The sequence below is a fragment of the Macaca mulatta genome, chromosome 18 (genome assembly GCF_049350105.2).
Source record: "Macaca mulatta isolate MMU2019108-1 chromosome 18, T2T-MMU8v2.0, whole genome shotgun sequence".
Lineage (NCBI taxonomy): Eukaryota > Metazoa > Chordata > Mammalia > Primates > Cercopithecidae > Macaca > Macaca mulatta.
In genome coordinates, this window is record NC_133423.1 from 18660158 (window position 1) to 18674248 (window position 14091).

The following is a 14091-nucleotide window of genomic DNA, read 5'->3' on the forward strand; positions in this document are numbered from 1 at the left end:
CTTTAAAATATAAGTTAGTAAAAAGAGACTACCATTATTTCAAAGAACCTAAGAGGTATATATTTTTGTTAAACTTTAGTATCTTTGAAATATGGGTATATCTTACAATAGACAGCATGCCATAATTCAATTGGGATTCTTTTTCTTTCTTAAAGAAACATAACTGTTACAACCAATTGCATCTTAGATTTAAAATAAGATACACTGAATTAAAAAATATTATAATTGTAACCTGAAGATTGAGTAAAGTTGTTACTTTTTTCTTTTTCCTGTTTTAAAGAAAAACAAATAATGCTAATAACTATATTCATCGTGCTTTCTATTTAAAAAAGTTTAATTTATTGGACAGCTTTGATTAAATCTTTATCCTATACTATCTTTAAAACAGTGGGTCACAAAATCAGTTGAATGGGTCATGAACAGCATGTTTTTCTTTTTTAATTGCTTATTTAAGGATTTTCTTCTTTACTTTTCCAAAATATTTATAAAATCGTGTTTGCTATTGCTTGTCTTTACTATGTTTTATAAAACTTTTAGTTTTATATATGTAAGTACGTACTGATACATGATGTAAAACATCTTTTTTACTGAAGGTGTAGTCAAAGTTTGAAAACACTAATAGTAAGTTCTTTATATCATGATATAAAAAGTAAAATCTAATGTTAAGTATAAAAACAGCAAAGTAGAGAATAGTACATAGAATATGGTATCATTTGTTTAAATCATGGGGAAAAGATCACATATTTGAATTTATACATGCACAAAGTATCTCTGAAAGAATATAAGACAGTTCTACAATAATAGTTGGAGTCTTCAATACCCTACTTTCATACTGCACAGAAATTCTAGACAGAAGGTCAATAAGGAAATAGAGAACCCAAACTTTATAAAACAACTAAATCTAATAAAATTATACAGAACACTCCACTCAACATCAGCAGAATATATATTCTTCTCAAATGCACACAGAACATTCTCCAGGACAGACCATAAGTTAGGCAAAGGTAATTCTTAGTAAGTTTAAAAGATCAAAAACATATAAAGTATTTCTCTGACTATAATTGAATGAAATTAAGAATCAGTAACATAAGAAAAATGGAACATCCATGAATATGTGGCTATTAAACAACATGCTCTTAAATAAGCAATAGGTCAAGGAAGAAATCATGAAGTAAACGAGAAAACATTGAGATGAATGAAAATGAAAACAATATACCAAAACTAATGAGATATAGCAAAAGCAGTACTCAGAGGGAAATTTATAGCTATAAATACCTGTATTTAAAAAGATCTCAAGTCAGTAATTCAATGTCTTATGGAACTACAGAAAGATCAAACTAAACCCAAGGCCAGCAGAAGGAAAGAAATAATAAAGATTAGAGCAGAGATAAACGAAACATCGACTAGAAAAACAATGAAGAGAATTAACAAAATCAAAAGTTGGTTCTTGAAAAGAGAAACAAAATTGACAAACGTTTAGCTAGACTGACTGAAAAAGAGAGAGGATGCAAATAACTAGGATCAGAAATGAAAGCAGGGATGTTAGTACCGACGTTACAGAAATTAAAAGAAATAAGTTAATACTATGAACAACTGCTCATCAACAAATCAGATAATCAAGATGAAATGAACTAATTCCTAGAATCACAGAAATCACCAAACTGATTCAGTAAGTAGAAAATCCCAACAGGCATATAACAAGGAAACAGACTGAAGAGTTCCTATACCCATCAAGCCAGCTTTAGCCCAATACCAAAACCAATACCAAATACCAAAACACAAAATAAGAAAACAACCACAGAACAGTATCCCTTATTAATATAGACACAAAAATACTCAACAAAATACTAACAACAGATCCAAAAGCACATTAGAAGGTTTATAAACCAACACCAAATGGGATGTATCTCATGAATGCGAGGGTGGATTAACATAAAATTAGGCAATGTATTAATAACGCAGGCATATCACAGTAGAACGAAGGGGGAAAATCACATTATCATCTTAACAGGTGCAGAAAAAGCATGTGGCAAATTCAATGCCATTTTATGATAAGAACATTTAGCAAACTAGGGATAAAAGGAAACTTCCTTAATACGACAAAGGGCATTTATAAAAATTCTATAGCAAACATCATAGTCAATGGTGAAAGATTGAAGCTTTCCTGTAAGATCAGAAACAAGGCAAGGGTATCTGCTTTCTCAAAACATTACCATCCAAATTGTACTGGAAGTTCTAGCTAGAGCAACTAAGCAACAGGAAAAAATAAAAGCCATCTAAATGGTAAAGAAGAAGCAAAACTATCTCTCTAGGTGCAGATGACACGATTCTATATATGTAGAAAATATCATAGAACCCATAAAAAATGATTAGAGTTAATAAGCAAATGCAGCAAAGTTGCAAGATTTAAGATCAACACACAATGACCAGTGTTGTTTTGATAAATCAGGATAAATCTTTCCTTTTTTGAAAAGAAAATTAAAAGAACAATTCCATTTACAATATCCAAGAGAACAAAATACCTAGGAATAAATTTAGCCAAAGAAGTGAAAGAACTGTACACTGAAAACTACAAAATATTACTGAAAGAAATTAAAGATCTAAAAACAAAAAGACATTCCACGTCCGTGAACTGGAAAACTTAATGTTGTTAGGATGACAATACTCCCAAAGAGATCTATAAATTTAATGTAATCTCTATAAAGATTTCAGTGACCTGTTCTGCAGAAGTGAAAAGCTGAGCATCAAATTCATATGGAACTGCAAGGGACCCTGAGCAGACAATAGTGCAGTTAGAGGACTCATATGTCCCAATTTCAAAACTGACTACAAACAACAGTTATCAAAACAGTGTGGTAGTGGCATATGGCTAGACATACAGACCAATGGAACAGAACTGAAAGTCCAGAAATAAACCCGAAGAATCTAGGCCCAACTGATTTTTGACAAAAGTAGCAAGACTCTTCAAAAGAGGAAATTTTTTATCTTGAACAAATGTTTCTGGATAACTGGATAGCCATATGAAAAGAATAAAGTTAGACCCTGTTTCACTCCATATATAAAAATTAACTCAAAATGAATCATTGACCTAAATATATATAAAAAATGTTTTCTTGTAATTATTTTATAGCTTTAGCTCTTATATATATTCATATACATATATATATCTTCTATAACACTGATTGATTTGGCAATGGTTTCTTAAAATTGATACTTAAGGCACAAACAACATGAGAAAAAAAATGGATAAATCAGATTTCATAAAAATGGAAAACACTTGCCCATCAAAGGATATGGTCAAGAGTGTAAAAAGAAAACCTACAGGATGAAAGAAAATATTTGCGAATCATATATATGATAAGGGTTTACTAACCAGAATATATAAAAAACCCCGAACTCAAAAACATGAAGAAAAACAATCAAATTCAAAAATGGTCAAACGACTTGACCATTTGCTAGAAGCTAGCAAAATTGACTGCATATGGGACAGAAGCTCAAGGACAGGAAAAAAGGAAGTTTCATTGTACATTTTTTTACATTAAAAAAAGTTAAACCATGTAAACATATTAATCAAAACATTAAACCCTGTTTCTAATGCTTTATTTAATCAGCCAAGATATTACTATGTTCAGTTTACTAAAGAACATTTAAATTTTATTTAAATACCAACAAAAAGGCTTTTGCTGACAGGGGTATACCAAATATGAGAAATAAGAAGTCAAAATATTAATCCTTCAATCGCAGGAGTTTTATAAAAATGTAGATTTAATGTTTAAGACCCGGAGTTTGAGGCTATAGTGAACCATGACTGTGCCACTGTACTCCAGCCTGAGTGACAGCGCGAGAGCCTGCCTCAAATAAAAAAACCCCAAAAAACAAAACAAAATGAAAAAACAACAACTCTGTCTCCCCATAGAGAGAGATATTTAGATTTATAAGAAGAAATAGGGGTGAAATATCAAAAAGTAATTCAATATCAAGAGATGTAATGAAAAAATGTTTTGTTCTTTTATGCCTAGGGGTTGATTTTAAATACTCTAAGACATGTTTCATTATTTATCAATTTAATTTTGAGGAAATACAATTTCATTTTATTATAAATGGCAACTTTTCTGATAAAACATACAAATAATTAAATGAACAAAGATAGATGATCAGTTTTTCATGAAATTATATACTTTTAATTATAAAAAATTTAACATCAGCCAGAAAAAACATCATACCACAAATTAGTTCTATGTGTGCATATATGTATATAATCTGTATGTATAACGTATCTGATTACTGATGATGCAAATTTATAAATATTTCATGCAGTACAATCAGATTTTAGTGGTAGTCTTTTATGATAATATGACAAATTAAAATAAAAAAGCTAAAACTGAATTTCATAATAATTAGATTTCTGTAATACTCTAAAGATGATATTAAGGAAATACAGTAAAAGGGATGCAAACGTTAACACATTACATGGATTATGTTACAAGCTAAAAAAGGAAAAGAAGCTCAAACACCATTCTGCCAGGCAGAACTGCAAAACAATCTGAAATTGGACACTGATCCTTCAAGACATATAAGACTTTCCATACTTATTAATATCTTATGACTATTTTAAAATAATTAGGTAAAAATAAAGCCATCAGTAGGAAAATAATCTTTTTAATTGTTTTTATTAAAAATACCTATGGGGATAAAAAAATTTTAAAGCTCTACATGTTTTCTTGAGGATCAGTACTAATTTCTTGTGCTAAATGGATAATTGAAAATAAGCTTTAAATGGGTTTTGCCAATGCATTATGTACCTATATGTACTGTAGGTCCCAGAAACTATGAGTAAAATCAGTGGTAAATATTAAGAAAATGACAATAGAAAGTTACATGATACACTCTAAAATATTCTTCATCTATTCTTTATAAAATTTTTTTGATCAAAAATTTTATCTCAAAAACAGAATTCAATAAAATAATTTTTTTTTTTTTTTTTTTTTGAGACGGAGTCTCGCTGTGTCGCCCAGGCTGGAGTGCAGTGGCCGGATCTCAGCTCACTGCAAGCTCCGCCTCCCGGGTTTACGCCATTCTCCTGCCTCAGCCTCCCGAGTAGTTGGGACTACAGGCGCCTGCCACCGCGCCCGGCTAGTTTTTTGTATTTTTTAGTAGAGACGGGGTTTCACCGTGTTAGCCAGGATGGTCTCGATCTCTTGACCTTGTGATCCGCCCGTCTCGGCCTCCCAAAGTGCTGGGATTACAGGCTTGAGCCACCGCGCCCGGCCTTTCAATAAAATAATTTAAATTATCTGCAAATAAATCATCCACTGTCATTTAAATGAGATTATAGATAACTTCCCATTAATCTTTTATTGACTAAATATAACTATATTTAATAATAATTTATAAATACAACCATAAAGATAACTTCCTATAGTGTTTATGGATCATAACATAGGCTATGTGGACTCAAATATATTTGCAAATGTATTTTGGATACTTAAAGCATCTGTCAATAACTGGTTAACTGTAAGAAAAATAAAAAAGGTACTTTAAAAAGTTGTTGTAGTCAATATGACAACTATCCTATCGTAAGAGAAATGTGATTTATTGCCAAATGAGCATAATAACACATTTATAATCAGCAACTGTAAGTACATTTATGACTAGTGTTATATTATTCATCCCTGTTAATTTTCAGTACAAAGAGTGTCCGTTTCTGTAGACAAATGAAGCATATCATACCAAGAGCACAGATAATTAGTTAACTGGTAATGTAAAAACCAGACAGTGTTCATGGCACATAAATGGACCTACAGTAATAGTTAGTGCTGCAGAAGCTAACAATGCTTTAAGCAAAATTGGAAAAACATGAATACCATGCAGTTTTACTGAACTCACCTGACAGAGGTGTAAAACCATTCTCTAGGAGCAGAGATGCATGCACAAAAGTAAGAATATGATTGCAAGTAATAGACTTTAAGAAAATAAAAATATAACACTCAACTTCAAAATGACAAAAAATGGACAACATGATGGGATTACTGGGACGAAAATACTTTTATGTGTCTTACCTCCCTCTTTGCCAATAGCACATTGGGAACAATGTGTGGCAGGCAGCGTCCCAGCATTAACATAACGCTTTTTTCACTATCTGCAATACGAGACACCTAGAAAACCAAATAATAAACGATGATAGTGGAGAACTTCTGTGCATAATAATATAGAAAAGTTCATTTGTTAGGTCCTGACACCTCTGCTCTAAACACACATTCCAATATTTTAACTTATAATAACAACAACAACAGCAACAGTGCTCCAATCAACATCAATATTTCTTTGGGCTAGAAACAGATTTAAAATACCATTAAAATCAAGGGTGAAGCCAAGAAGACCTAATGGGCTTCATTTCTGGGAACAAGTAGGGGGGATAGCACAGGAGTAGGGCAGCCTCAATGTTTCTTTTTGTCCATGAAGAGATGCTCACAAAGCTACAACCATTAGCGATAGTGATAATCTGTACAAAGAACTTGGAAATACAAGGCGTAGGCTACGGAAGGTGATCCAGTCTTACAATGAGGATTGCCAGAGTGCATCCAAACCATCCTCTAACTAGCTCTGTGATATTCTCAATAGCATTGTGGAACACAAGCCCATGGGAAGTCAAGTGAAATGAAACACAAAACAGCTAGAAAAGGAGGAGTGAGTACAGAGGTAAGAAAAAACAATAATAATAAAATATCCCCTCAAGACCAATCTGCAAAAATAAATACAAAATAGTTGAGAAAAACTAATATGCAAGCTAATAAACTCAACTATTGGACATAACCACTCCTAATGAAATGAAAATAATGGAGTAATTTAAATAGACAATATATAAACAGTGTACACTTAAGTTGGTTTTCTGAATTATATCTAAGAGATGCTATCATTAGACATACTACTACAAACAGAGTTTATAAAAGGTCACTTCAATGTTAATAGAAAAAACAGAAATAATCAACTACTTTACTTAAAAGTTAAAAATGTTAGGAACTATATCTTACGGCATTCTTTTAAATAATGGATTTCATTTGAAATATAGCCTTATCACAGATGCTTCTGTAGAAGAGAAACTAAAAAGAAGAAAAACAGTAGAATGTTTTTAAAAAGTTGTGGAAATAGGTGGTATAATTTACCTCGTATCCTAAACGACTATCTGCTGACATTCGACAAAAAGAGAGTAGTGCTTGATGGAATGCAGGAGACAATTTCCTAGAAGAAAATGTTGTATGAAAAAGAGACAATATCAAATAATTACAATTGACATTTAAGGAGAAATTTAAGTTACATATTATAACTTCCATTCCAGCATTAATCCTACCCCACAAATGCTAATCAGATTTCTGAGCCATCAGTGACTTGAAGAACACTTCACTGGAGAAACTTACTTATATAGGTCACTTAGGAGAAAAAAAATCAATAGTAACTGGTGTTCTTGCAGTAATTTGATGTTATGTGAAAAAATGGCAATTACAGTTAGTGGATCAAACCTAAAGTGGTATAGTAGATCAATGACTATAGAACTGATTTGAAAATTGGAAATAAGGACTTTCTCCAACCCCAATTCTCCATGGTCCCAAAAAGATAAACAGAAAGGTAAAGTGGATACAAAGGTTGACCTGGTATATTGCTGAGAGGAATTAAAGTTTTGCAGATATATATAGCTAATGATAAATCTGAATATTAGAAAACCACATACAATAAGTCTAAAGATAAATGGAGGCGCAGCTCATTCAATATTCATGATACGTTTTAAAGAAAGTTTCTGTTTGCAGTTGAAAATATTAGCCTATTTATGTTTAATAAAGGAGGTTAAAACATTATATTTCTAAAACACTACTAGTCTCTATGTAGTATTATTCATGAAATTATGACTATGAGTTGTACTTTATGTGTTAAATCTGCAAAGAAAAGGCTAACACCAATAATTAGATAATAAAGCTTATTTAGTATACACCACAAAGTGGCGCTCAGTAATTTCTATGATTATAGAGTACTGTACCAAAGCTTGAGCCTTTTGCTGTTTTATGCTCCTCTCATATTCCCTCAGAGGGGGACCATAATCCTTCCACTTGCCCAAGTCAGAAACCTCAAATCAGGCTTGATCCTTTTTTTTGAGACGGGGTCTTGCTGTATTGCCCATGCTGTCTAGAACTCCTGGGCTCAAGCGATTCTTCCATCTCAGCCTCCTAAGTAGCTGGGATTAGAGGCAAATGCCATCGTCCCTGGCTTCCTTCCCTTTATTTTTACCCCAAATCCATTCAGTCTTTCAACTTCTAATAATCTTGCAGATTCTAATAATCTTGCAGATCCATATACTTCTTTCCCTTCCCATTACCAATGTTTCAATATAGAACAGGCCTCCATCATTTCTTACTTGGGTTCTTCCAACATACACCCGTATAGTTTCCTTGCTCCCAGTCTTGCTACCTTCCAATTACCTCTAGCTCAGAGGACCCTTTCTAAAGCTTAGATACCATCATGTCCCAACCTCTAGAATGAATTAATGCAAGCTTACATGACTTCTTAGACTTTGCTTATTTCTCCAACTTTGTCTTCTATCCTTCCTTTCACTAGCATTATTTGCTTAAGCCTTACTAAGTCCTTCTTTGTTCCCCTAAAGCACTGTTTTGTTTGTGCACGTGGGAACACTCTTTCTTTTACCTCTTTGCTTGTTAACTCTTACATAGTTTTCAAATCTTGGATAACACTTCTATGAAACCTTCCTGCTCTGAAGACTAGGTTAGTGCCTTGATTACATGTTCCCAAAGCAAGCTGAACTTATTTTGTTATACTACTTTTCATACCTTACTGTTATCGCTTGTCTGTCTCTCTCGTACTATAAAGTTTGAGGTTTGGGCCATGTCTGTTTCAATTCTGTGACCAACACAGACAGACAGACAGACAGACAGACACGCACACACACACACCCCTACTATACACAGAAAACGTTGTGGTTCATGAGTGAAAAGCTTTACTTAAATAAAAATCCAATACTTCTTAGTAATAATGAGGACCTATAAGTCTGAAGCAAATTAGTTGTGCTTTTCTATTACACGCTCATAGTAGGCATAACATCTCCCTATTTAATAGGAAATGAAGTATGACCTTGTGGCTGAAAATGCACCATAAGACTTAAATGAGTTAATATACATAAAGCATTGAGAATTCTGTGTAACATATAAAAAGAGCTCAGTAATATTCCTTTCTTAAAAGTATTTTTTAATTATAATCTAAGAGTTTTAAAATTATATTTTGTCCCCTCCACTAAGAAACATAATCACAAAGTACAGGGACCATGGTTTTTGTCATCTGTGAATTCTGTAACCCAATATAAATTAAACATATGAATTAAAAGAATACTAATGATGTAATATTTGTAATGGAGGCAGACACAGACCAAAAAAAAAAACAAAAAAACAAAAAAACTAAAAAACTAGGAGCAAAAATTATTCCTTCTTTAACATAGGCAACTATGCAGCACCAAAATATTCCTCTGAGTCTGATAATGACTAAAGGATACAGAAAAAAGCACTGGGTGTTTGTAGCACACAGTAATAACATATTAGTTATGGGTTTAAGTACTTAGCTAAGATAGAACCTAGCCCATTCATGGGTAATTACTTTTTGATTTAATTTAATTTAGTAACTAATAATTTTGTGACTTTTTTGTGACAACTACTTTGCTATGTGTTAAGTTCATGTTAAATATAAAAATTCATATATTTGATCTACAAAAAGCAGTTTAAATAAAAACAGTAGCTCTTCCCATTTGACACACACTAAATAGCTAAAAGATGCATTTCAAAATATAGGAGGCATACTAACCTATTGGGTTTATCAAAATGAACTGTGTTTTTACTTGATGGAGAAGAAGGTGGCATTCCTTCTCTTTCTCTCCTGGGGAATGAATTTGGGGAATTCTCTTTAGGAATAGTGGAATCAGTTTCATCTGATATTGAAAGATGGATGTCTGTGTTTTTCCCCTTGTCTGAACTATTTACATCTGGATGCTGTCCACTGTCCTCAGAGTCTTTGTGGGGCAACTGATCCAAAGAAGGCTGAACAGAGTCACAAACTGCTGGGATGGCAAAGTGTTCATTTTTGAGGAAGTCCATTTCACTGTAGAAAGAGAAATTAAGAGAAATCACCAGAGGACAACTGTATTTTTGAAAACTAGCATAAAACTCATAATGGGTTTAATGTTTTAAAAGTATATTTAAAAGTATTAGTAGCAAATGGTTGGCGAGTGATAAATCTTTTTTATGCAATATTCACTGATGCTTCATATACCTAAAAATGTAGCTATAAACTTAAGAATGAAGCATAAAAATGTCCTTAAAAACCCTGCTTGTGATTGGCACTTAAATTTCTTTTATTCATTTGCAAACTGGGAATAACTCCCTCAAACCCACAGAATTATTATAAGAACTAAACGGAATAATGAATGGGAAATACGTACAACTAATGAAGGAGAAATCAAAATATCTTATTTCTTAGTGTCAAGACACAATTGATTGTAAGATCACCATATTGATTTAGTAACTTGTTTTGGGAAAAAATACCTATTACTATTTTAAATATATTAAACAATTATAAAACTTTCTTTCAGAAGTATTAAAATGTGAAGCCATTATGCCTTACAACTGGAATATTGTTTCCTATATTTGCATAACTTGCCAATACCTTTAAACACCTTAAGAGGATTTTTAGGAATGATGATCAAGTACTCACCTTTTAAGTCTTCTGATTTGCTCCATCAATGACCACTTCTCACTATTTAACAAACTAATTTTATCTTCTAATTTCTGTACTAACATGGAGTTCTAAAATCAAAACAGGAGAAAAACAGAAACTCAAGATCTCACTGTATGCTTTTACATAGTTTAAATACTTTTTGTGGACTTGACTAATTAGTTGCTATCTCTCACCTCTGCAGGCTGGGGAGTTTCAAGAGTTGGAGGAAGGTTGCTTATAATTGGTGTAAGGGCCTCTAATTCATCTTCTTCTACTCCACTGGCCACATCTACAAGATCTTTTCCAGTCACTTGATGATTTCCAAAATCTCGGTAGAGTTGCAATAAGTCTGGAGGTTTTGGAATGTTTAATCCTACATCATCCCATAATTCAAAATCCTAAAAGATAAAAAATGATAACATAAAAAAATCTTCGAGGAAATTTTATCTTGCAGTTTTGAAATTCATATTATTATTGCTAATACCTTGTTTTTGTTTTGTTTTTTAGACAAGGTCCTGCTGTGTCATGCAGGCTGGAGTACAGTGGCACAATCATAGACAGCTCACTGTAGCCTCAAACTCCTGGGCTCAAGTGAGCCTCCCACCTCAGCCTCCCAAGTAGCTGAAACTACAAACACCCGCCACCATGCCGAACCAATTAAGAAACATGTTTTTTTGGAGAGATGGGGTCTTGCTTTGTTGCCCAGGATGGTCTCAAACACCTTGCTTTAAGCAATCCTCCCACCTTGGCCTCCCAAAGTGTTGAGATTACAGGTGTGAGCCACCACAGTCAGCCTCTGTGAATATATTGAAAACCCAATATAATCATAATTTTGTTATAATATCAAAGTGTATGTTCCAAGTTAGTAAATAACATTCTTAAATTTATTTTATACTTTCCACTATCCAATATTATTCTTGTAAGTTTCCTCAGCTTCTATATAAATAGGTTTAATTGTCTTAGGTATCAAAATGTTACACAATTTTTTATTATATCTCTTAAAAATATAAACTCCTTTTACTTTGTTTTATATTAACTTTAAGCTCATAAAACATGCTCAAATATTTGCATGACATCATAAAACATGTCTAGATTAAGGAAGTCTCAGTACATAAATTGTACCTATTATTTATAGGTTATAAGTAAACTCAAAGAAATCAATTTTGTTCTTCCTTTATTACTCCAACTTAATACATTAGTGTAATCTCTAGTGGGCAAGGAAACAATTTAATCTGCATGTCTTCTTGCTATAAATGTTTGAATATAATTCATATTATTAAAAATGCTTCTGGCAATTTTCAGAATCCAAATAGCTACTCTTCAATTTGTTGTGTATTAAAACATGTTCAACAGTTTTATTAACTCTAACACAGTTTTATTAAAAGTAGAAAAAAGCATAGCAACTTAAGCATTCTATAGGCAAAGATCTTCAGAAGAGCTTTATAAAGTTGCTGAGTAATCAACTGCATGTAAACACATTGTCTCACCATTCTATCTTCCTCCACTATATCAGAATTTAGTACTAATTTGATATATTATAACCTATGAGAACCTCCATGAGAAATTGACATACTAATTTGAACATTCTAAATGTGATATTCTTATTCCTTTGATGGTTTATTTGAATAATGAGATAGCTATTATTGAGGACTAAACCTGAGGCAGATATGAGTATTGCAAGTGGGGGGCTTTAGAGAAAACCACATGAAGTATGAAATTTGTATCTTTCTCCACTATCACTGTCACAAATTAATTTGAGGGAGGCTTAAACTGGTCATCTGTAAAATGGGTAAAATATTTATTACCTCTTAGCGTTTTTGTAAGGATAAATTAAATGTATATAAAAGCCTTAACACAGTGCTTGGCCCACAACAAGAACTAAACAACTTTTAGCTTAAAAAAAAGAAAAAACTTATTAAATGAACATCACACATAATTCAAATGTCCATTTATCTATCATTCATCCAAAATTTAAGACGTATCTACCTTGAGCTTAGAACTAGAAATAATTTCTAGTGGCTCCATTATCCTTGCCAAAACTTCATAGTCTTAGCTAAACATTCCAATTAATGTGTTGTGGTATCTCACTGTGATTGAATTTGCATTTCTCTAATGAATACAAATGTTGAGAATCTTTTTCACGTGCTTATTTTCCATCTATATAACTTCCTTGGTGAAGCACCTGTTTAAATTTTTTGTCCATTCTTTTAAAAAATGGATTAATTTCCTGTTATTAAGTTTAGAGAGTACTTTATGCATTTTGGATATAACTCCTTTATCAGATATGTTACTTGCAATATTTTCACCCTCTCGGTCTTCTCATTCACTTAAAAGTGGCTTCCAAAGAGCAGAAGTTATTAATTTTGATGAGAGCAAATCTGACAGAGAACATCATGCTTTTTGTGTCATATCTAATAAATCTTTTACCTATCTTCCAAGCCTGCAGTGATTTTTTTCCCCTGTTTTCCTCTAGAAGCCTTACAGCTTTTTAGGATCTATATTTAAGTATATGCTCCATTTTGAGTTAATTTTTATATATGGTATGGTTTGATGTTTTTTTTTTTTTGGGCAAATGGTTCCATTACCATTTGTTAAAAAAAAGACTACCCTTTCCACATGGAAGGTATTTTGCATTTTGTCAGAATTCAACAGATCATCTATGTGTAAGTCCATCTCTGGACTCTATTCTGTTTCATCAATTTATTTGTCTATATACCAGTATGACACTGTCTTTACTATAATATCTTTTAAGACTTGAAGCTAGGTAGTTTAGGTCTTCCAGATTTGTTTTCCTTTATTAAAGTTGTTTCGCTGTTTCCTTTTCATATGAATTTTAGAAAAAATTCATTACTTTCCACAAAAATGCCAGTGAAAAGTGAGATTCAGATTTCACTGAAAATACAAATCAAAATTGTTACCTTGACAATGTTGGGTTTTCTGGTCCATGAGCACAATATCTCTTCATTTAAGTCTCTTTAGTTTATCTTAGCATGTTAAGTAGTTTTCAGTGTAGAAGCTGTCTGTCAGATTTATTCCTAAGTTATTTCCTATTTTTTAATACTATTGAACATGATATTTAAAAAAATTTGATTTCCAATTGGTTGTTGCTAACATAACATACGATAGGTTTTTGTATACTTACCTTGTTTCCTACAACCTTGCTAAAATCACTTAGTTTTTGTACCTTTTTTGGAGAGTCTATCGGATTTTCTATACACACGATTATGTCATTGGTGAATAAGGATTGTTATTTCTTCCTTTCCAAAATGTGTGCTTGAATTACTTTTTCTTGCCTTATTGCACTAGCTAGAATCTTCAGTATGATGC

The 14091-nt window shown here is 32.2% G+C and overlaps 1 protein-coding gene across 8 annotated transcripts in view; it reads right to left on the minus strand.

Moving 5' to 3' along the window:
- The window catches only part of RELCH (RAB11 binding and LisH domain, coiled-coil and HEAT repeat containing), a 120773-nt gene that overhangs the window by 69024 nt on the left and 37658 nt on the right, over positions 1-14091 (minus strand). For all 8 annotated transcript variants that reach the window (XR_013408289.1, XR_013408288.1, XR_003724664.2 and 5 more), the window contains 5 exons: positions 10959-11162; positions 10762-10853; positions 9856-10149; positions 7164-7239; positions 6060-6155 (listed from right to left, as the gene is read on the minus strand). Coding sequence is in view for 5 of the 8 variants with exons in the window: in XM_015122143.3 (XP_014977629.1) it covers positions 6060-6155; positions 7164-7239; positions 9856-10149; positions 10762-10853; positions 10959-11162 (762 nt within the window). In the remaining 3 variants the exon portion in view is untranslated. The remainder of the gene's footprint in view (positions 1-6059; positions 6156-7163; positions 7240-9855; positions 10150-10761; positions 10854-10958; positions 11163-14091) is intronic.